The sequence below is a fragment of the Thunnus thynnus genome, chromosome 8, assembly GCF_963924715.1.
Source record: "Thunnus thynnus chromosome 8, fThuThy2.1, whole genome shotgun sequence".
NCBI classification, from domain to species: domain Eukaryota; kingdom Metazoa; phylum Chordata; class Actinopteri; order Scombriformes; family Scombridae; genus Thunnus; species Thunnus thynnus.
The window spans coordinates 16,041,430-16,066,099 of record NC_089524.1 but is presented as its reverse complement, the minus strand read 5'-3'; the positions used below and the strand labels follow the sequence as shown (position 1 = coordinate 16,066,099).

Here is a 24,670-nt window from a genome sequence, read left to right as displayed (position 1 = left end):
AGGGACTCCACTCAGATTTATGATCGCTAATGGCAAAAACATAACATTTGAGATATGACTTCGACCAACTGACAACTGCACCAGATAATCTTACCTGCTGCTCTCTCTTTTATTGTATATTTTATGGTAAACACTATCAAAAGTTGCACTAAAATCTAGCAGCATCCGAAACTATGTTTCACCTGAATCAGTGTTCAGACAAATGCCATTTAACACCTTATCAGGTGGTATGATGTGGTCAAAAGCCAGATGAACTGCACATACATTTCTAAGCAACTGGAAACATTTTTTAAAAAGCTGGTAGGCAGACTGTAAAAAGACTGACAGCATTGACAGAGAAATTTAGGGTGACTAATATTTTTTGTTTTTTTGCTGAAAAAACAAACAAACAAATCATAATTTCTGACAGGAGGAGGGGGTCAGGGGTTAAGTGAGTTGGGGTGTTTGGTGGCACATCAAAAGCAGCAAATAAGGTATGGGAACTGTAAATATTCTTGATGATGATGATGATGATGATGATGATGATGATGATGATAATGATTATACAGTCATTGTTCCAAAACCCCCATACTGCATTTACTTTTTGGTCCATCCTCCATGACTTCAAAAAGGGTAGTACTGTATGTACATGTTATTTTTTTCTGAAAAATCAAACCCAGAAAACAAACTTTAAACAAACATTACAGAAGTGATAACTGATAACCATTGGCAGAGGCCTTGTTTTGCTTTCTACTTATACAAATTTAGTGTAGGCACCCTTCACTGAATTTATTGCAGCCCTGGTTCGTATTGTTCCCCTCTTCAGTTAGGACTGACTGATCCAGATGCACCACATGGAGATGATGACCAGAGCGTAGCAGGAGATCAGCAGCAGATAGATGCGGAAGAGCAGGAAGTCGAGGACGTATCCAACGTGACACCACTGGTCCTGCAGCTCGCTCTCCTTCTGCAGTGAGGTGAGATGGGCACGAAGATCGCTCAGGTACAGGCAGATCTGTTGCAGTTCGGGCAGAGTTGCTGTACCTGGCAGAGGAGTGGCGACATGAGGGATCACAGTTAAATAGTACAGTAGAGTAGGTTAAAAGTATGCATATCAGGAACATAAGGTGGCTGTACCAGTCCGTAGCCTAAGTTCAAACTTAGTCTAGTTATGACGTAGGCCTGAATGGAGATTTACGCATCACTAAACTAAAACCAGTTGCTCCACACAAACTAGTTCTTACGTAAAGACTAGTTGTCATCAAATATTTACACCTACCAACTGACAGGTGGATATGTTGTGTAAACTAGCTGAATGAACCAACTGGCAAAGCTAACATTAGCTTGCTAATATCTGACCCATTTAGATTGAAGAGGAAAAGAGGTTATAAGAAACACATTTCACAGAAACACAGTATACCTCAAATTATAAAATGTTATTCCAATAACGTTAGACTAAATGACCAAATAACAACGGTTAGCTCAGCATGATCTGCACTGTTTGATGTCTGTCTTTAACAGAAATATCTTTTGTCGTTGCTGTATTTGTCTGACAATTGCCACAGACACAAAGGTATTTATGAAAGGATAATAAACAAAAGAAAACAAACAGTTCATACCGCTGTATATGCGCTGTATATATATATATATGTATATCATATATTTTGTTCATACAGTCTGTTGCCAGTTGCTGTTAAGTTCAGATATGTACAAAATTAGGTCTATACATGTACTGCTTTTAATAGCTCAGAAGACACCTATTTCGAACAGTAATAAATATGGTTATATGGCTTTGCTGCCTCTTAATAAGCTTTTAACAACGTACTGTGCATCACGGCTGAGCTAACATTGCTGCTCTCAGTCACCAGTGAGGGCAACACCACTACTAAAAGCTGCTGATTCAGTCGGTGACAATGGCTATTCAGTATAGTCAGGTCAGTTTGAAGATTCAGTGTTAAAGATTTGTTTGTAACTATACTGAACACCTGTTAATGATGTAAAATGGGGAGATTTTAGATTACATTTCACAAAAACAACACAATATACCTCAAATTACAAAACATTACACCAATGACAAAATGACCAGATAACATAAATTAGGTCAGTGCTATCATACTTCCCTTTCAGGCTAAACTGTATGAATACTACTAGGTGGCTAACATTAACCATATCTCTATATTTGTGTATATATAAATAACACAAAGTCATACCTACATTTACTAATTAGCAGTTGAAGTTGGAAGTTCTGTTACAGTGTGTGATGCTACATCCTGTTTACATAGCTGATTGCTCTTGGATGGGGCTACAGACGTTTCCCATCAGCAGATTTTTTAAATAGATGAACTCTATTAAAATCTCCAATGCCTCTAGTATTTTCAAGATCAGCACTGAGCAGCTATGGTTGGCAAAAGTATTGACAAAGTCATAGTCAAGTTCAATTACCAGCATTGCTGTTTGGATGCTGGTCAGGTGTCTGGCTGACTGGTTGGATGGACAGGCCTGAACCGTTCAAGCTTTCAGGTTTATCCTTTTGAGGTATAGAAGGAGGCTGGATGTCCTCCTGCCAGCGGTAACAGATGAGGTTGGCTATGTGCTTGAGGACAACCACCCTCACCCAGTGCGGAACCTCTTGGAATTTCATGGAGTTGTGGTGGAGAACATTAGTAATGATGACGGTCTCCAGTAGACTGATTACCATGAGGGCCAGACACACGGAGAAATAGATACCTGAATTGAAAGATTGAATGATACACATTTAAGAGACCATGTGCACAATATTTTAAGATTTTTCATTTTCAGTTGTCTCCCAAAGCAGAAAGCGACCATAGTATATGGTCCAGATATGGTCCAGATCCATTGATTTCTTTTGCAAAGTAATCAGATTTCTGGCTTACAAATTTTTTTTTCAAGATTGTACTGTGTTTTTGACAAAAACACACTATGGTATAGCCTCATCACTAGAAGTTGTAACTAGCCAGGCTGTTTTTTTTTCTAGCTCTGCAAAACTGGCTTCACTGCCTGTCTTCAGCAGTCCCTAAAAATGTGTTATACTGCTATTGCCCCAAAGCAAAACATGTTAATATAGTGAAAAGCGGTGCAATAATATGGGTAGATTTGGGTGCTGCTTTTACATGTTGGGATGACTTTAAGCAGCAGTGTGGCATCAGAACCCATACAGAGATGACAGGTATAGAATCTAGTGAAGAAAAACTAAAGTGAAATACCTCATGTGGGCGTTGCTTTTGAGTTTAATAGCCATTACAGGAGATTTCTAAAATGTATGTTTTATGCATAAATAAACAGGTTTGCATTATATTATATATTTCATACAATTAATTCATATCAGTCCCTTTTATCCTGAAACCCACACTTAAACATCTATGTGGCACATGTAGTTGCTTGGGGCATGAGAATTTTGGGATGTAAAAACTGAGTTATTGAACAATGAATGTTGGAAAAACTCTGAAAAATCTCAGCCAGATTTGTAATCTGACCATATTGATTACTTTCAGTAATTATCTCTGTGTCTATTGTCTGTTGCAATTTCAGAAAGCTGGACAGTGTTTTTGAAAATCAATTTCACTAAAGCAAAGGGGGAAAAAAAAAAAGCTGCATTAATTGATTTGGCCATTTGGGGGCAGTGGAACAAACTATAAAAACACCACAATCATCACGTTCTGAAGTTACTAGAAACATGTGAAGTTATTGGAACAGGTGCTTTTTTACACATCCAGCAGACATTAGGTTTCATCTGGATTTGTGTGTCTTGCAATCTGATGAACACGAGTCTGATATTCAGTCGCTGCTAAATGCAAATAAAGGTGCAAAAATGCTCCATATATCTGAGGGAAACTGCACAGTTAGGTCACAATTCTCTGTGGGGTTGTCAATACGAGTGACCCCTTTCAAATAACACATTGTCATTTGATCCATTGTTAATATGAAAATATTGTGTAGTGAACTTTTAAGGAAACTGATTCACATTGTGGATTATAATGATGTTAGTGATGGTATAACCCTTAATCCAGGCTGTGCTCATGCCTGGGTTATGTCACCTCTACACATTACCACCTCTGACCTATGATGGGCGTGCCATTTGCTGTACTGGGCAGCAGGTCGTTCATGATGAGCAGGAAGACAGTGTAGCCCAGGATGAGGGTCATTTTGAAGGAGGCGCGGTCCACACTGTGGGGGGGCAGGTAGAACGACAGGATGTCGATGAGCATGAGGAAAGAGCTGGGGATCAGCAGGTTGACCACGTAGAGCACTGGACGGCGCTTTATGACCACCTAGTAAACGAGGAAGGGATGTCCAGTTTAGATGCATCTTTATGAAGTGAAGACTTATTTATGGGTTGACAACAGTAGCCTATGTATTAAAAACACCCCCTTAACCTAAAGTATCAAACCAAGTGGCAACTACCACAGCTTGAGGTTAAAGCAAATGCAGAAGTACCTTAAAGTGCAATGCCACCGAAGGTCGCTAGATGCTGGCTCTAATTGACTCCCATTCAAAAAGCGTCAACTTCTCTCTACAAATGCTTAGTCAATCATTTTTTCAACAAGTCATTATGGTCACAATTGCCAAATTCAGGCCCTCTAATAAGTGTGCTGGTGGTCATTTTGGAAATTATTGCTCCGTTAATAAGATTTGAAGACTTACAATAGCTTTGATGTCTGCTGTGTGGGCATTGATTGATAGCTGTGATCAATGTTCACTCACATGCTGCTCTCCCCGACTCCGGGACTTGCACTGAGTTGGACTATTGTTGCAATGTTTCTGTAAGTTTAATGTTACTTGATTGTGATACCTGCCCTCTTAGCACAAATTAGCTAAAGTAGCTGACGCTGGTCCAAGTGTGCACCACTCAGTGTTCCCAGTAATCTAGCGTTCACTTCGGTTGGAGGTAGTGGGGCGTGTTTACAGAGCGTGAAAAGCAACACCCTGCATTCCTAACCCAGAAAGTGATGATGTCCCACTCATCGATCCCAAACTGGAGGATGGAGGTTTCTCCCAGTATGTCCACAAGTTCCCACTCTCCACTGGCCTCCAAGTAACGCTTTGAGTTTCCAGACATCTCTTTAAAGGTCAGGGCTGGGCTCACCCTCACATCCCTTACTGTGAAGGAGAGGCACACAATGAGAGAGGAAAGCTAGCTGACTAGATTTACAGTACAATCTAAGCTAACCTAAATATATAGCCTAGTTAGCTAAAGGCTGAGTGAGTCTGACTTATTACATAAAGATTTTCTGTAGAAGTTCCCATTTTTTGACCCTTTGCCACTATTGAGCCAACTTTAGGTTCAGTAGCCTATGACTAGATGAGTTTATGACTGTATGATTTTGTGAATGTGAAGAAGTCTGTTCTTACTGGTATGCATGTAGGAGCCAAAAGTAAATGTACAATTCTGCACATCAAAAGGAAAACTGAAGATCTCCAGGTTGCAGGCTGAAACAAGCCGGAGCATCCTGTCCCAACGAATGTGACCTGTGTGGTTGATGTAGACGAAAGGACATGCTTGGGAGACATCATCATCCACACTGGAGGGTGCAGGTGTGAAGATGCAGTAAAAGAAGCAGAAACACAATCACAGAAAAACACAATGAGCTGAGAATGAGTCCTATGGGGAAATTAAAATATGAGGTAAAATCATGTGGAAAATTCATACTTTTTTTGCTCTTTCAGCTTTGCATGCTGGGTTTTCTGACATTGTTTTACGGAGAAAATGATTTGACATTAAAAAAGCTGATAGATGTAACCCAAAGCAGTTTTGCACTCACTAAGATCAACTACTTCCCCTGACTTTCTAGTTCTGGATATGGTAAATACTGTAAGCCATTTTGGAATGTGATTCAAATTCTGTGCATCTCCATCCCAGATCTGAAAAAAACATTACTGTAACTCTCTGAGGGCTCGGCATGCTTCTTTTCTTCAACACTGACATAATGTCCAGAGGATGACCCCAGCCCATTGAAACTCTGAAACTCATTGGAATTACTGCAACCAGTAGCAGACCTCTTTGTGCTCAGGGAAAAAATACACTGTTGGCTGTGGTTTCCCTTGAGAATGAGCAATGCAAATCCCCAGAGATGACAATTTTGCGCAACCAGTGTAGCTTCTGGGACTGATGAATATGTTTGATGTAAATGCTTCACAGGATCAGGACACAGCAGTTTTTATATTTGTGCTTCTAGATTGTCTGTCAGGGCATCAACATTAACCAATAGTAGGCTAGACCTCATAGACCTAGAGTTAACAGCGGTGTGTCTTTACAGCTGAGTAAAACAAGCTGTTTTGTTTCTGTGTATGTGACCCTCAAGGAACCATAAAAAAAGGAAAATATAACTGGAGAACTTACAACTCATAGATGATGATGTCTGGAGACCAGAGTTCCTTCACAGGGAGAGAAATCCTGGTGATGCCGTCACACTCATCAGGGTCCCAAACCAGGAACTCATGGTTCCAGTACTGCAACAAATTAATCAGGAATAATTCACTGTCACATTTTGATCATCTTAAAATATTTGCAAAGCTGTAACCATGCTCACTGTAAACAAATATTTTAAATTATTTATCTTCAGTACACTTTACACTACCATATTGGACTGACATTTATAAATTCAAAACAGCAGATGTTCTCTGTTAATGTAGTAAATACCGGCTCTTATAATGTTAGAAAGTGGTAAGTCCAGAAAGAGAGTTTGAAAAATGTCAAAAGTCACAAAAAACCTTTCCATACTCCCATTAACAACTGCTTCCAGGAGGTTGAAAGGATAGGTGTGTGAGAGGGTTTTTATCCAAAGTCTTTTTCAAAAACAAGTTTTGCATTACAGTTTATCCTAAGCATTATTACATGATTATGCCTTTCAATGCCACTTACCAGTCTCAGCCACAGGAAAGTAGTGAGTATCTGGGTCTTCTCATTCTGAAATACAGTAAACAACATGGGTAAACCTCATGTGAAGCCGATTGTTACCTGTTAAACCATGTCAGAGTCAAGTCAAGCTACAGTATGTTTTTATAATGATACAGAAAAATAATTATCAATACAAATTGTCAGTGATGCATATTTAAACCTTGTTGTTGTAAGCCTGTTTGCTTCTAAATTACTTCCTAGTGGAGGTCCTCTGCACTGCAGCTGCATTTAGGTAATCCTGGTATTTTTTTTTTTTGGATAAATAAATTGTAACTGTAAAGGCTCATGTACACCTTCAGTTTCTTGTAGGCAGGTGCATAGGAGGAAATGTCCATCGGCAAGAGAAGAGAGAATTCCTGCACACTGTCCTTTTACTTGCAAAACATGCTCAATGTTTTACCTAAAACGTTATATCTTTAGTAAAAGGACAGTGTGGGAACTCTCTCTTCTCTTGCCTATAAATAAATAAATTGTGAATTGGCTAACTCACCACCCCCAGGACAGCATACAGCGTGAAGGAGATGTTGGCTATGGTGGGATTACTGAGGTTCACAGCTGGCCTGAAGGACTTAAGATCAAACACAGCCTGCATGGACTCATGGGTTGGACCACCGTGGCCTTCTTTACAGGACAGTTTACTGTAACATAGAGACACTGACAAAAAAGGAGTGGGTGAGTGAAGCGTCTTCAAAAAAATGTTTTTTTTAATTTTTTTTTTTTGGCAGAGACTTTTTATGCCTTTACTAAATAGGGAGAGTAGAGAGAGAAGGGGAGGTTTAAAGGTTAATAAACATATTAATTATTATTGATCATTTGGACATTAATTGAAAATTAAACATTTATTATGTAGCATAAGGTAAATGCATTGTGATGGTTGACAGGTCATAAGGACATCCTGTTACATCTAATTATTTGAACATGTTCCTTAGAAAAATAATATATTATGACTCATTACTCTAATTAGAAGATTAATTTTGAATTCAGCACTTCAAGAAAGATGTGTTGGACAGATAAATGTACCTAGAGATACAATATCACATGCAAAAACAGAAGTCAATTCAAAGTTGCATAGGCAAAACAGAAAAGATGACAATTATATCATCACACCATAAGGGTAAACCTGAAACTGCCAGGATAAACCATTAAAGTGACATATAGTGACAGTACTGCTTATTACTCACATGAGAAGGAAGAGAAAGTTTTCAGTAGCAGAGCTACAAAATACCTGAGTCGAGAAAATCTGAAGCATACATAAAGAAAACAAATGAATACAAGTCAGTCCTCATTACCTGACATTAAGAGTAAACCTGAGATGAGGTTGTTCCTCTGCTGTGACGAACACATGCTGGATGTGTCTGCCGGACCAAAATATTAGTCCTTCATGACCACCGATCTAATCATATGTAAAGCAAAGATAGCTCCTACTGCCAGAGTACATGCACACACACTTGTTTTCGCATTGGCTCATATTAAGTCTCTGGAGATTTACTTGAACCTCAACCACAACCACAACATCTCTTACCCCAACCCTTAACCAAATCTGACCTTAACTGTAAGTCTTAAACCTAAAATTTAGTGGTTTGCTTTTTTGTCCCCAAATATGAGGTGAATCCCTATAAATACACACACATACTTGATCACTTCTACTGTATTTACCATTAATAAGCATGAACACACAAACAGACAGATGACAAATGTGTTTTTTGTGCCCCATCATCTACTAAGGTTATGGATGTAGCCTCAAGTCTACATAGGTGTTTTTTCAAACTTGCATCTGAAATTGCAGATAAGTGAACAGACTCATTTACACTTGTATTACTTTATCAATTATTTTAAACCTAAAAGTAACATTTTACCTGCAAGGACCTCATTAAAGAGGTGATGAGAACCCTAAAAAATCCACTTTGATGGATCTCTCTATTCTTTAGAAGACATTCAAGCCTCATATATATCATCATATAAATGAAAAGTAATACAAAACATACACACACAAAATTGTAGTATCTTCAGACAGACCTAGATTAAAAACACACACAGGAAACAAGAGTTGTTGTTTAACACCTTCAGTAACCACTCACCCATTTTATTTTTCAACACCTCCACCTATGGGAGTTACAATCTGTGCGCACATGACACATCAAAATATAGAGTCTATATTAAGCATTTCACAATCCCTCCTAGGAATCATACTGAAACTTAAAATAAGGTAAAATACATTGACCTCAGAGTGCTGAAAACAATAAATATCAGTTAAAGGAAAGGTTCACAATCATCCAAGTCTGTCTTACAATATTCAGGTGCACATTAACAGTTAAACAGGTTTTGCTTGCTACAATCATTCCTTGTGTATAAAGGGCCATTAAGGGATCCCTTCCTAATGCACTTCCAATGTAAGTGATGTAAATAATACACAATCCTCGTTCTCTTCAAAAAAAATCCAAATCCAATATTTCATATCTAATCTGAAGTTAATATACTGTAAGTCTTCAGCTGTCTGAAATAGTTAAATCATGTGGGTGACTTTCAAAGTTAGTATTTTTGGTACAAAGTTCCCTCTGGTCTTTGATGATCATGAAGGCAGAGACAAAGCATTGCCTGAAAGTTTTGATATTAATAAGTATTAAAGGTAAATTCTGGTTTATTTCAACCTAAATATGGCCATTGTAGCTTTATGTGTCATGCTAACTTTGCACTCACCAGCTCCATTGCAGAGATTTGGGGAAACGAGGATTCACACAAAACAAAATATAAAGTAACGTAAGTTATGTTTTTCTCCGAGTCTCAACGTTTGGGTGGAATTAGTCAGGGTCAGGGGAAATTAATGGGTTAATTTTCTACCAGAACTACTAAGACCACCAAGAAAAACTACATGTCATCACTAATTTCATTAACTATTTGCTCATTCAAACCTTTGCTAGTGATCAACATAACTGTGTGATTTTACTCTCCAGCCAAGTCAATCTACTTTACGTATGAGTTACTCAACATCCAGATACATGCGATGGTAATAAAGCTGACCAAGATGAAAACAATGTACATGCCAAACAGCAGGCGGTCTATGACTATACCGATCATGCACCACTCCTGTGAGATTTTGGTTCCATTGAAGTGGTTTTCCATCTGGAGGCGGATGGCCCTGAGATCATTGCTCAGCTTCATCAGTTCATGCAGGGCTGGCTCCAGAGGGGGTTTTAATGAAGGTGTATAACCAGAGATGCTCTGAAGATCATTTGCTGAGATGATGCTGGTATTCATTGCTGGGTATATGAAAAAGCAAGATTAGAATGATGTGGTGATACATGAGGTGAAAAAAAAAAAGCTTGGTACTAATACTAATTCTGATAATCAAAATGTTTGCACAAGGAGTGATTTATAAAAAAAATTAAAATGACATCGTGTCATAAAATGTAAAAAAACAAAAAACAAAAATATCCTCAGCAGAAAAAAGAAGAAATGATAAAAAAGAAGAAAAAAGTAATAATAATCCCAAATATCCAGTAGTTTTTTTTCTAGAGCTTTCAAATACGTATGGTCTTCTTCAGTTGATTGAGTTTGTTTAGTTGTCATCTAGTGACCAAAGTGGTTATACATCCCTTACTGAGATCCCATATTCACATCACATGATGACAACTGAACTATTTCCATGACAATTCAGTAAACTCCATCTGCCAGGGAAGATCCTGAGATACAAGGTCTGATCTTTTCTATTTATTTAATTTTTGCTTTTACATGATGAATTAACAAGTTATTAAATGATGGAAAATATACTTTACATAATTAATACAATTTTAAGAATGTTTTTATTTATCTATTTTTTATTTGATAAAACATGAACTAATTCAATAAGTAATTTGTATAAATTAGTTTCTTTAACTAAACATTTGGTCCTATCAAATATAAGAAGAATAAGTTTCACTTTTCACTGTTTATTCACGGTTTGTAACCGTTAATTCATAGACAGGTTCCTGGATGGGTCAATGTGATTTGACTGTATAAATATAGAATAAATATAAAATGGAGACGGTGTTGTACCTACATGTTCTTGTTACATTTCCAAATGATTGATTGCAAGTTCAATGGTTCAACAAATATGGAGAATTAGATTTCTATAAATGAATAATGAATAAATGTGTACATTGGTTTGAATGGACCCACTGTTTGAAGGAAATTCCTCTGGAAACAAACAAATCTGAAACAATTAAACACAACTGCCTCGGAGCTTTATCTCTAATTCCCATATGCACCATTTAGTGCTAAATTACGTAGTTCTTTCCAGGAATTTCACTGCTGCAGACCATGTGGTCAGAAGCTCAGGAATAAGCTGCTAAGTGGACCTTGAGTTAAGATTATTTTTTCAAACTACTGTTCCCAAGGTCAAAAATTAACTTAAACAAACATTTCTCATTTCTTACATCGTTAATCTCACTAAAAAAAACAAGTTGTATACAAAATGATAACTGAGATATAGTAGCAGTAGCAGTCACACAAATAAAATAAGATAAACAACAATATTATTGTACCTCTAGCTGGTGGGTGAAGGGAGACAGTGACACGGTTACTCTTCTTTTTCGGGGGGAGAAAAACGACTACAGCTAGATAGCGCAGCACAAGGATGCTGACCCAGTGAGGCACGGCACTGTACTGGCTGGAGCTAAACTGGATATTAGTGATAAATATGGTCTCCAACAGGCTGGCCACCATCAGAGCGAAACTCACAGAGAATACAACGTCTGCAGAAAAGAAAGTTAAACTGTATTTGTCAAGGGTGGGACCCAACAGAATGACATTTAAATTGTATAGGACAAGGTATTAATTAGGCAACACTGGCATTTGGTCAAAAAGGAACACTTCACCTAAATATAGAAGATACAGCATGGCCTCCATTTTAAGTGCTATAGTTTGGCTAATATTAAATATACTAATATCAAAGGTGTCACTCACTCAAAAGAGGTGTTGTATACCCAGTGACAGGTAGCAGGTCATTCATGATGAGCAGGAAGACTGTGTAGCCCAGGATGAGGGTCATCTTGAAGGAGCATCTGTCCACACTATGGGGAGGCAGCAGGAAACTGAAAATGTCCAATGTGATGAGGAAGGCGCTGGGGATCAGGAGGTTCACCACATACAGGGTTGGCCTACGTCTTAAAATGACCTTGGGACAAGACACAAAACAAAGAAAAATATTGGCAGCCACATGCTAATAAAACCTCCTTCCTTATGTCTGTATGCTTTGTTGTTGGGCTCTCAAACTATTGGCGTTCCCCAAGGGTCCCCTTTTGTTCACTATTTACATTATTTCACTATGACAAAAAACAACATTAACTTCTTAGCTCTAGCTTCACAAGCCGATTAAATTTTTCACCTCTACTTGATGGATTAGCATAAAATTTTGTACAGACATTCATGGTTCCCAGACAATGTATCCTAATGACTTTGATGATCCCCTGACTTTTCTCCCAGAGGCACTAGAAGGTTGACATTTTTAAAATCTCCACAACTATTAGATTCCTGTGAGATTTGGTACAAACAAACATTTCTACTGCTTAGAGTACTGCTGTGCCTTAGTGTAGTGTCATAGAGCTGCTAATCAGTCTCTCCAGGAAATAATGATTTTGCGATCGCAATAATTAATGCAAACTCAAGAAGTCTCTGCAATTTTTGTGAGAGCTTGCAGTTTCGCTAAATTACCGCAACTTTTCCGCATGAAATGGTCAAATCAACAGACCACTTGTCATTTCAACCAATTGTCACATTTCATGTTGGGATTAATTTACATCATCGCTGTGCACAACGCACATTCAGCAAGGGGCAGAAGCAACTACAAACCAAAACCTCCGGGCCTTGGTTTTCTCATACCACAACCAACGACTCCACAGAGAGAGGAAATGGAATATGACTCAGAGGACACTGAACTGTAGTTTCATACATGAATTGTATACATGAGATTGCACTTAGTTTTTCATTTAACATGCACATTTCCTTTGGTTTGCATTCATTTAGTCTGAAGAATACAAGTTGATGCGTTGTTCAGACAGCAAAGACGGACTGGAAAACTATATTTTTATGTTAATTGATTCATTTTAATGGCATTATTGATTGATATTATTCAGTGCTTATGTTGAGGTGAAAGTTTATTTAATAAAGGCCTATAAATGGAACTCAAGTACAGTATTTCCTTTTTATATAACTTTGAGCCCATGATTCTTAAGTTCAGGAAATAAATAAGAAATAGGTATTGAAATACAGTTGTTTCTGTGATATGCACTATACTTTTTTTCGAAGGAAGTGATTACTTATTACTCTTCATTGGTAGTAGTTTTTTTTTTTTTTAAATTGCATCATTTTCATTTGCTTGCAATTTTTCCCAATTCCCGCAAAAAGAGCACATAAAACTTCACAAATTATATTGCAATTTTTGCTAAAGAGGCTGTTTTATTTTGGTTCTTTTAATTACTTGGTTTTGACATGTGCTATCTTCTTATTGCTGTATGACTCCTCTTATTAATCATCATATTTGTTACTGTTGTCTTTAGCCTTGAAAATTTCATCATAATTTAGTAGTTGCAATATTCTTTTGTAAAAATAAATAATTTGCTAATTTCAGACTTTGCAAACAGACTTGGAGGTATCCAAAAGGACACTGTAGTAGACTGCTACCTGCTCTGAACTGGGCACACTAGGATGACTGGTTTGAAAGCAACACATACAGTAGACTGCAAAGTTTTCACTCGGATAGTCTTATTTTTCTACAAATAAAACTTAATCAGAAAAATTAATAAGATAATAATGACATGTATAGTTTCTTTAAGGTATCACAATTGATTTGAAAGTAATGTTAAAAAAATAAAACTCCAGCATTCATTGTTTGAATACAGAATCTGAAGTTAAATAGTTAAAAATGCTTACGAAGTATTTGATCTCAGAGTAGCTTGCCTCTTTTAACACCAGAGTAGATGGAGCTACTTTGATGTCTGCAAGTTCCCACTCTCCATTGGTCTGGAGCACTTCTCTGGACTCCTCCAGGATGTCTGCAGCTGTGCTGCCTTGAATCATTCTTACATCAGCAGCTGGAATAAGATTTTACACAATTTTATTCATATTAGATGCCTACTCTGTGAAGTTTTGCTAGTTGTCTTCTGCAAACGTGTAGAGCTAAGTTGTCAATGTGAAAGGTGGGTTCTTTGGTGTTTTCCTAGCACCTAGCACACACACACACACACACACACACACACACACACACACACACACACACACACACACACACTGCTCCTACACTGTGGTGCAATATCTGTTCTTTCTCAATACCTCCTTGCAACTGCTGCTCCAGTACTTAATTAGAAGTGCTGTAAATAATTGTTGTAGATAATTTAATATCTCTCAGACCTCACTACTCTTGTTATTTATTAATTGTAATTTAACGTATATTTAATTATTGTAAATTTGTTTCTGTTTGTCAACCTGACTGAGTGAACCGAACAAGAGTTCTAACGTGCATATACCATGTGCCTGTGCAAATGGCAATAAAGTCTACTTGAATTCATGGAAGTTCAAGGCTGATGATATTTAAATGAATTTATTTAATCCTACTGAAATTTTATGTGACCCTTCAGTTTTCATTTTTAAAAAAATGCATAATTACTGCAAAAAAAAAAAAAAAAAAAAAAAAAATCACACTCCAGTGACAATTTATTTCCAGTGTACTGTAAGTACAAACCTGTGATAATTATAATGAAACTGAATGTGTGATGAACTTGAAGATTTATTTTTGTTGTTGTTTTCTAGGCAGGCTTACCAAAGTGTAGATAGGGTTCAAAGGTCAGAGAGCAGTTTTGGATATCGAAGGGGAAAGTGTAGATTCCTAATTGGCACGAACTGATCACTCTGACTGGCTTATCATCAAAAACACGACCTGTGTTGTATAAGTAGACATAGGGAGTTTGGGGAGATTTGTCCTCGTCCATGCTGCAATAGAACAGAATTGAATTAAAAACATTTTAATTGCACATACATTCTCTTAAATACTATATCTAATAACTGACTCTCTAACTAATAATTAATTAAACATCCGTATATTTAAAACCAGGCACAGTTTTTGTCTTTAATGTTTACAATATTTGTATGATTGTGGCAATTTAATCAAAAGAAGCATAAAAGAAAAAAAAAACATGTCCATGGCCAAAACAGCAGCTTTAAAACTGTACAAAAGTGCTACCAGATACTTTAAGGTTTATCAGTTCCTTTTGTTTTCTAATGAAGTTTGAAAAAGTTTACAGACTCAACATCTTTTAAACTTACAACTCCGAGATGTGGATGTCTGGGATCCAAAGATTTTCCCGAGGGACAGAGACTCTTTTAGTTCCACATTCCTTCTCATCCCAGCTCAGTCCCTCTATATCCCACTCCTCCAATAGACAGAAGAATACAAATGTGATGCACAGCTTAGAAAATGCCAGCCATTTTAACTGTGTCACTATATACTTTCATTTAAAGGGTGTTGATATTCTACATTTGTCTTATTTTGACAAATCCCATAAAAAGACCAAAACCAACAATATATGGACCCTAACAAGTATTTCTGTGTTGTCAAAGCCAGAAATAGCTTATTCCTCTGTGCCATAGACCTTTATTATAGCTCAAACATTATTAAAAGCACATCAATTAGCCACACAGTTGTACTGTAAGTGACATGTTGCTTCATTACAATGAATGCAGATACTTGTCTCACATGATGTTGTAAATACTCACTAATGCTCTAGATCTGCGACTGAAAATAGTCTAAAAGAAATGTATTATGTACTCCTGTTTGAGTAATATTTTCTTATCTAGGGTCATCTGTTTTAGTAAAATTTTGTCCCTTTAAATAAAAAACACTATGTATTTCCATCCCGTTTTTAAAGATGTACATCTTCAGTAGTATCCAATGGACTTGAGTGCCACAGATGGTAGGGAAGTTGGAAAGTTACTCTAAGATGGACTAATGCATTGTTAGTTTTGGTCCTTTAATGCCATAGATTGTTGACAGCCTTATCCTTTAATAGAGAAAAATATGAGGAGTTTCATTTCAAAAACAAAATGCTACCTACCTAACATACAATACAATATATAATAACAAGCAATTTTTAGTTTAGACTGGTAAAATTCTGGCATGTGGGATAAAGAGAAATTCTCTCCGTTTGATTCAGCCACATTTTGATTTTGTCATTTTCAGAATGAAACTCGTCAAATTTGTTTAACAGGAGATTAGACAAATTTCTGAATGAATTCATGTTCTGTCTGTGCTCTGAAAACTTACCAGGACTTGCCATATGAATGTTTTCAGGGTTTGGGCTTTTTCATGCTATAGATGAGACATATTTATGATGGTTATTGATGATGAATAAAACTCACTCATATAAAAGGTTATGCATTGTTTATGTGCAGGCATGGATGGATGATTGTGTAATTCATGGACTCACCACTCCTAAAATTCCCACCACAGTGATACTGATGGTTATGTTAACTGTATCTGAAAAGTGTTGTACTGGGCGCACCAGTTTTTTGGGAAATAAATCCTTCTCAAGTGCATTAAGCAAGGCTTCAGGGCTCGGACTGGTGCAGTTCAATGCTGCTACAAAACCTGAGATCAAAAAGAGACATTAGAAACCTAAATTCATGAGACAGCTCAAATAAATATCTTTATATGATTTACAGAATGGAATAACTATGAACTCTTCAACAAAATGCTTCATAACAGCTACATAGTACAGACATTGATCCATTTTCATGTGTTCTTTGTGATTTAATTATTAACTTAGTGTAAATTCAATGAGCAAAATGACAATAAAATCTGAGCTATTTTGTTGTACTCTAAAAATATGTAGTTTGATCTGCACACCACCTCTTTGTTTTATTCACTTTCTGTGTTGTGCGTCTTCTATGTGACATGAAAGTCCAACATTGTGTCAACTTTGTGAGTTAGATTTTAAATTACAGTTTACAGCTCAACTACTTTAAGCCATGAGTAAAATGTGTCAACAACCACTGAATTGCCAAAAATGGTACAAACACTCTTCTTCCTCTCAGGATTAATTTGTCCAATATTTTGGTTTATGACTAAATAACTGCAAACTAATGACATACTGGATGCCCATCAGGCTTAGCTGTACTTTGTGTTAAGTGCTTAATGGTGAATATTGGCACGCCAACGCTGAACTCAGACGGTGAACATGGTAAATATTATACCTGCTAAGCATCAACATGTTAGTATTATCATTGTGAACATGTTAGTCGATGTTTTTAGCTCAAAGTACCGCTGTGCCTTAGTAGCCTATGGCCTGACAAAGACATTAGCATATTATTATTATTATTATTATTATTATTATTATAAATGATGGTTTATTCATCATTAATAACCATCATTACATATTATAATAATAGTTATGATAATAATGATGATGTTGTTATTGTTTGTTTGCTTACTGTCTTTTTTAATTGTATGTGAAGCACTTTGTAACTTGTTTTGAACAGTGCTATATAAAGATATAATAATAATAATAATAATAATAATAATAATAATAATTATTATTATTATTATTACTATATCTTTATAAAGCACTGTTCAAAACAAGTTACAAAGTCCTTCACATACAATTAAAAAAGACAGTAAGCAAACAAACAGTAACAAAAAAAAAAAAAAAGCAAGTCTAAAGTAGTGAGTTATATGGCTGTAGACTCTAATTAGCCATTTTCTAAGTAAACATAGCCTACCGTTTGCTGTCTCGCAGCTTTATTTGCTGGGTTACATAATGTGGGTAGTGAAGAGACTGTTTATTTATTCATTCCACATGCTTTTAGGCTTTTTGGTACTTTTTGTTTTAGGGTTTTACATAAAAAGAGTTCATAAATATCACATGACAGTATTCTTTAACGTGCCATAAAACTCTTAATTCTTCTGTATTATGTATTTTTTATATTTTATATAGTAGATTCTCTCTTGCTTATTGATGTAAGAATATAAAGTGAGAAAAGACACAAACATGTCACTGTTTTCCAGTTTATTTGGTTTTTAGTTTAAGCTTCTATTTTCTTTCAAATAAGTAAAGTTTTATAAAGCATTATCATTTCAGCTATAAGTATGCAAATAGCCTCTTTAATTACCATTACTGTCTCCCAGCTCTTAACAAATTATCTTCCCTTTTTATTAAGCTAATTTTGTAGATTGTCAAATGTTTTCCAACTTACTGTGAAGCAGCGCAAAACAGATGAAGATGAGCCCGGCTGTCTTTACGTTTGTCATCTTGCTGGTGTCAGCTCAAACAGTTTCACAATAATACACTTGGATTCAAAGCAAGTCTGCAAGAACGGTGAACTTGATTCTGATTGGCTAAAAGCAGACAACACACCATTTCTTTCTGAGTCATATGTCTGCATGTATAATCTGTCTAAATGTCAGTTTTGCAAAATTTAAATAAAACTAATCAAACAAAGATGAGGTTCATCTTATTTACTTGTCATTAAAATACTGATAATATTGCTTTTTTAAAATGAGATCTCAGGAGCTGGTTTCACCTGTTAGGTCTGTTTATTTTAAGCTTGAATCAGTACTCACATTTACATCAAATACAATACAGAAGAGTCAAGAAAAAGCGACTGAAATCGTCTTGGATAGTATTAATGTACTGTATCATGGTTGAAACATGGTGGTGAAATATGTTATGTGAGTGAGAGATCTCACTCTGCTCTACACTCATATTGACTGAATGGAATCAGATATAAATAAAAAAGACACATACAAGAGAATATTTCCATAAAACCAACAGCAGCTTATTTTATTTCTCTCAAAATGAAGATTTTTCTACAATGGTAGGTACAATTTGACTACATTATTACATATTAATTTGATTATTAAATGCAGAGTTTAAAGGCATTCTTTCCATGTGTCTTAATGCTTCATAATACAGAGAACCACATGTACTGTCTGGACTTAATATGCTTTGAGACTACAGAAAAAAGTGAATAGAGGAACACATGACACGTGAGCAGTGTTGTTCTCGTTACTGAAAACCTCCAGGGTAGAGTGATTACTGTAGTTTGAATTGTTTGTTGAAGCATGCAAATAATTACTTTTATTGACAATGCAAGCATAGAATTTGCAGAAATACCAAAACCTCTCTCTCTCAAAGGTAAAAAAAACTTTCAGAGTCTTAAAACCCTAAAACACAACAAAAATAATTAAATTAAATAACAGAGAAATAAGAAGCACAGTAACACATTAAAATGAGTCGTGAAAAGAGGATATAATCCACTGGTGAGTTGTGATGTCTACTTGCAAATAACAAAACTTAAATCAATCTTCTATGCTCAATAATTATTGACAACAAATAATAATTCACACATCCCAGACTATGGGAAAAAACAAACTCAAAAGTAAAATCATGATGCATTATATGAGTTCACCCAGATAATGATGATGGTAATGAAGCTGACTGATATGAAGAGGATGTAGAGGCCGAAGAGCAAGCGGTCTATGATGAAACCCACCTGAATCCACTCCTCTGAGCTCTGGCTCCCGCTCAACTGCTGCTCCACCTGTAGGCGGATGGTCCGGAGGTCCCTGCCCAGGCTCCTCAGCTCATACAGGGCCTTGTCCTCCACCACTGGCACGCTCTCCTCTGGAGGACCCTCATCAGCTTTACAATGTGCTACCACAGTGCTGGGTTTTATGTCTGTGTTTTAAGGGGAAAAAAGGTAGAACTTTTAAAATTCAGTCCAGAAAATAGGCTACAAATTATATTCTATGCAACATAACTTATCCAATGTAGTTCCTTTCTTTCTTTTTTAAACTGACTTTTTAATACCTTCAAAAGTGGTAAGTAAACAATCCTTTTCTGTAATCTTATATTTCTACATCTCTTACACATACTGGATTTAATCACAGTATAACTACCAACAGCTGTATACCTGCATCTCCTTGTTCTTTAGTCTTCCGAGGCAGGAAAACAAGACAGCCCAGAATCTGCAGAACGAGCACTTGGATCCAGTGAGGGACGGGAGAGAGATTAGCAGAGCCACACAGCAGGTTGGTGATGACGATAGTCTCCAGTAGACTGGCCACCATCAGAGCCAGGCACAGAGACAGGAACACATCTGGCATAAAGAGATTGGAGAGAGTGTGTTCACTGAGACCCAGAATAAATAATAACAATCAAGTTTGTGCAGACAAGAATAAAAATGACCAAATAAAAATACAATTCATTATTTATATATGTATGTGCAATGAGTGAAAAGCTGCCTATGCTGCTTCTTGTGGTAATGCTTATGTGTTGGGCTGATATGTAAATTACATGTAAATCTGAAAATTATTTGCCCACACTGTCTGTTTGTGGATTTAGGGCATACAAATTAAGACTGATGCCAATTTTAACACTTCGCCGAACAACCTGCACAGTTTTTATGTCGTATTCTAAACTTATACTTAGGTGCTTCTAGCCAAATTTGACAGTATGAAATAGTTGTACTGTACTGTACCGTTGTCTTAAAATTCAGTACTGTAGTTTCAATATATCATTACAGAGAACATTTTCTGAGTCTAACACTGACTTATGAGAGGTATAGTGTTTCCAGTGATTGGCAGCATGTCGTTCATAATGAGCAGGAAGACGGTGTAGCCCAGGATGAGGGTCATCTTAAAGGAGGATCGATCCACACTCTGGGGAGGCAGCAGGAAGCTGAAGAGGTCCACCGTGATGAGGAAGGAGCTGGGGATCAGCAGGTTCAGCACATAGAGGGTTGCCCGGCGCCTGACTCTGATCTGCAGAGGGCAGAAAAAAATAACAGAAAACACTTTGTCGGGTACCTTTTTGGTACACATTTGAAATTTGTCTTTTTTTAAATAATGCTCTGTTGCCAAAGAGTTAAGAAAATGCCAAAAAAATGTGTAAAGCTCTCATAGTACAGTAATGTTTTCCAAGCTGATGAATATACAAACATCCATCATTATTTTGAAGTTACAGAAATATTCAATCATAGTTAAAAATGGTACAAAAGACTAAAACTGAAGAGAGGAAAATCTGAGCTAGGTGTGTGATTATTTTTGGTTCTGAGCTTTTTAATATCATAATTGGACTGATATCTTTAAGTATGTTAGAGTTAAGTAAGTCAAACATTTCAGACACAATAATAAATTAAAAACAGCAAATACAAATTACTTTCAACTGGCCCAAATATATACTCCCATAATCTGATCTTGAAAAGCAATTTGCAATTTTCAGACATTACAATGAACATACATGAAATGAAAGCTCATCAATGGAGGAATCCTCATTCTCAATGTGTGTGCTGTATTTGTGGGCGGTGATATCCAGCAGCTCCCACTCCCCCATAGTTGTCATCATCATCTTTGAGACTTCTGTGATTTTATCAGCAGGCTTCCCTAGGAATATCTTTATATCCTTTGCTGATGAAAGGAGAGTAAAATGTTATCCCTTAAAGTCAATAAAAGCACATATTCTCATTACAAAGACATAATAATTCATAGTTTCAGGATATTTTTTCATAATTTGCTGTCTGTCACTGGCTTGACACCATAAGTTCCTAATAGTGGACTTTTTTTCTTCTTTTTTTTGGTTTAAAACCTGTACGGGTCAATCAATTTCCAGAAACTTTAAACTGAAAGCAGATTATATTACAGCAGATTTTTTTCATGGTACATCTACAATAAATATCACTGTTTAAATTTGGTTTACGTCACTACAAAATGATCAAAGTTATTTGTTTCATTTGATAAGTAGCCATGATATAAGCACATTAATGTGCTCTTTAGGGTCCAAAGAAAAAACCTTCAGTTCAGTTCATCATGCGTTATTGCTTACATATTGCTACTTACTGCTCCTTAGAAGAGAGGAAATGAGACATCCTGTGAAGTGCCTTACCTGAGTGGATGTAGGAGTTGAAAGTAAGAGTGCAGTTCTGTATGTCGAAGGGGAAGGTGTAGATATCAAGGTTACAGGAGCTGACAACTTTGACTGGTTGAGCATCGTGCATTCTTCCATTGCTAAATAAATACAGATATGGGACATAGGGGGCTGTGTTCTTCTCTATACTGCAAGACAAGAACAAGCAGAGGAGTTATGAGTGAAATTTCTACAAACATTGCACCTTTAATTTATCCACTGCTACAAATTGGAAGCAGTGGAAAACAGGAAATAGTCCCTCGTTAAAACTGGGCATCTCTTCTTCCAGTCAACGCGCCATTTTTTTGTTCACACATTTTCATGATTTACAGCTACACTTACAAGTCAGTACTTGCAAATAGCACATCATGTTAACCAACCCAGCTGCATGTGATGCTTTATACTTAGACAAGAGAGACAAAATATGTTAAAGAAGAATCCAGCTTTCTCTGCTGTTTAGGATTTCAGAGTGTAGATTTGTTATTGTCACATATGTGTATGTTTGGGGCTGAGCGCCAAAGACAGGGTAGGGAGATCGGAAAGTATTGACAAATATACTAAGACATTGTCTTTTCATGGGATTTGTTGAGAAAAATCTAAAGTTATCTAGCTGTATCCTGTAACAATTATTAGAATAATAGCTACTATAATATTGTAACAGTGTGTTAAGAGGAATCTGCTGTATGTACACCCAGTGTATGGTTTGATAAATGTTAACAGTCTGGTATGATGGAACTCACAATTCATTAATTACAATATCTGGCACCCAAAACTTGTCTCTGGGGAGAGAAATCTTGTCAGTGCCGCACTGGACTGGGTCCCAAATGGTAAACTCGTTCCACCACCACTAAAACAACAAAAGTGATGTTAGTGTAAAGAGTGGGTATTCCATAAGAAATAATCACACCATTAACTGAAATTATTCCACAATTATCCAGTACTTATCTATTTGCAGTACTTACAAATTCTAGCCAAATGTAAGTCATCAAGTTTTGAGCCTTTTCATTCTGAATGACAAGAACAGAAAAACAAAGTCAGTGTTCCCGAAAGTGTTTTTGTTAAGACAACATGGGTCTTCAAGGGAGTCTCGGTTTTTAAATTTAGGTATAGTTACATTTGCTTCAAGACAGTGGCAAAATGATATAAGCTGTCATATCTGATGACTTTTTCCACCTTTATCTTCCCACTAGCAGTAGGATAGATATTATTTTCTGCTCCACATATTATCACAATAATCATGTCATCACATATGTTTGAAAAATGGAGTCCTTTGTTGAACAGTTACAAAATTTTTCAGAGTGGTATAGAAATTACTGTATTCTGAGAGAAGTGCCACATACTCATGAAAAATAATGAATGGTACACTCGGTACATTGTGTAATGCTGAATGAGCTGAACATACCACTCCCAGTATTCCATACAAGGTAAAGAACGTGCTGACATTGGTGTAGGTTGTCATGTTCATGACAGGTCGTATTGCGCTCAGGTTAAAGACTGGATTCAGGGCTTCCAGCAGAGCTGGTTGGTTTGGCTGAGAGCAGTTCACCATGATGGCACTGCATGGAGCTGAAAAAAAAAAAAAAAGTGTGATCAATAGATATTGTCATAAACATGTTTTGGCTTGTGATGTGATTTTTAGTGGAACTGCAACCAACAAAGTGGATTCAAATATTTCAAATATGGTAACGTCTCAGCTTTAGTTCACAATAATCATTGAAATTTTGAAGTAAGACCTTATGTAAGACCTCAGGTAGTTCTCTCACCAAAAAGCTTACCTGGTATAAGAATGAGAAACACAACCAGTATAGGCATGATTGATGGCAGGAACCACTAGAATTAAAACAGAGTAAAACCATTTATTATAAGGAATACATTATTTAAGAAAAGGTTATCAGTTACAGAGGTGATTTATGACTGATGGTGTATTCATCCTCAGAAAAATAACCCTTCATAACATACACAATGTGCACCAGGAGAAGATACTTTACCTTCAGTGAGGTATTCTTGGATGACATGATATCAAGAGGTAAATCTTCATGTCTCTACAGTTGTCAGGTAAGAGCTGTTTCTTCAGTAGCTCATGCCTGCTGAGCACAGAATAACTGCGTTTCGTTATGGGAACATTTGCTTTTACTTGTCAATTACATGAACAGAACAGTCATCTAAATAGACTGTTGAGCTTATCCATAAATAACCACTGTCAGACAGCAAAAGCATACCTGCAACTTACCTGTCAAACTGACTCCTGCAAGACTAAATTCAGCCTTAGTGGCCAAGGTATACATAGTGGCACTCTAAACCAAACGTGACGTGGACAAAATGATGGCAAATGATGTGGGAAATGGAAAACTCAGCAAGGTAGCTACTTTCCCTGTAGGTGGTTTCCTACAAAACAAGAATAAACCACAGTTAAAGTTTTCTACCACAGCGGTGTGACTTGCTGATGGTGAAGAATCACCACAGCGGCATCAGTGTCACACCTGCTGGTCATATACAAATAAACAGTGGGAACGCCTCGTGAGAAACAGGTTTTCTCTATTGTCGCCCTAAGCCTCCTGCCAGCCAACATTTTTTAATGTTATTTTAGAAACAGGTCGCACAACTCTGCTCCAATATACAATACTGCTGTATTCCCCAGACTTCTTGCAAAACAATTCTTTATGTTACTACAACTGTTGCTAAAAAAGTAGCCACAATGTAATGATCAAAAGAACTTAGTGTTGAATAATGTACAGAATTTTTTTATTTACAACAAGAACCAACAAGAATAAATATGAAAGCTTATATGCGCATGATTATTATATAAATAAGATTACTGAAACAATAAAATGAAACAGATCAACAG

The 24,670-nt window shown here is 36.6% G+C and overlaps 3 protein-coding genes across 3 annotated transcripts; all 3 read right to left on the bottom strand.

Annotated features, from left to right (window-relative positions):
* Positions 1-336: 336 nt before the first annotated feature.
* Positions 337-7,646, bottom strand: LOC137188439 (5-hydroxytryptamine receptor 3A-like; the record flags this gene model as incomplete). Its single annotated transcript, XM_067598106.1, has 8 exons — positions 337-1,023; positions 2,422-2,706; positions 4,058-4,268; positions 4,937-5,097; positions 5,350-5,519; positions 6,338-6,447; positions 6,860-6,904; positions 7,386-7,646. Coding segments are annotated over 8 exons (1,461 nt in total), but the record flags the coding sequence as incomplete, so codon positions are not given.
* Positions 7,647-9,497: 1,851 nt separating this feature from the next.
* Positions 9,498-18,170, bottom strand: LOC137188515 (5-hydroxytryptamine receptor 3A-like). Its single transcript, XM_067598167.1, has 9 exons — positions 18,116-18,170; positions 16,351-16,511; positions 16,188-16,232; positions 15,191-15,297; positions 14,688-14,857; positions 13,802-13,962; positions 11,837-12,047; positions 11,416-11,625; positions 9,498-10,152 (listed from the first exon to the last, which is right to left on the bottom strand). Exons 1-9 carry the CDS (start codon positions 18,168-18,170, stop codon positions 9,857-9,859), a joined length of 1,416 nt encoding a protein of 471 aa, XP_067454268.1. The 3' UTR covers positions 9,498-9,856.
* Positions 18,171-18,746: 576 nt separating this feature from the next.
* Positions 18,747-21,968, bottom strand: LOC137188514 (5-hydroxytryptamine receptor 3A-like). Its single transcript, XM_067598166.1, has 5 exons — positions 21,805-21,968; positions 21,163-21,347; positions 20,474-20,684; positions 19,835-20,020; positions 18,747-19,599 (listed from the first exon to the last, which is right to left on the bottom strand). Exons 1-5 carry the CDS (start codon positions 21,914-21,916, stop codon positions 19,307-19,309), a joined length of 987 nt encoding a protein of 328 aa, XP_067454267.1. The 5' UTR covers positions 21,917-21,968; the 3' UTR covers positions 18,747-19,306.
* Between the last annotated feature and the right edge of the window lie 2,702 nt (positions 21,969-24,670).

Excerpts from the sequence above, each read along its gene's own strand:
- LOC137188514 (XM_067598166.1), bottom strand. The coding sequence starts at position 21,916 with ATGCACGATGCTCAACCAGTCAAAGTTGTCAGCTCCTGTAACCTTGAT. Across the intron at positions 21,348-21,804 it reads CAACTCCTACATCCACTCAG|TTACTCTCCTTTCATCAGCA; the intron begins GTAAGGCACTTC and ends AGGGATAACATT. Across the intron at positions 19,600-19,834 it reads TAAAGAACAAGGAGATGCAG|ACATAAAACCCAGCACTGTG; the intron begins GTATACAGCTGT and ends CTTAAAACACAG.
- LOC137188515 (XM_067598167.1), bottom strand. The coding sequence starts at position 18,170 with ATGACAAACGTAAAGACAGCCGGGCTCATCTTCATCTGTTTTGCGCTG. Across the intron at positions 16,512-18,115 it reads CTGTTTTGCGCTGCTTCACA|GTTTTGTAGCAGCATTGAAC; the intron begins GTAAGTTGGAAA and ends TTTTGATCTCAG. Across the intron at positions 10,153-11,415 it reads CCTTCACCCACCAGCTAGAG|CAATGAATACCAGCATCATC; the intron begins GTACAATAATAT and ends TCATATACCCAG.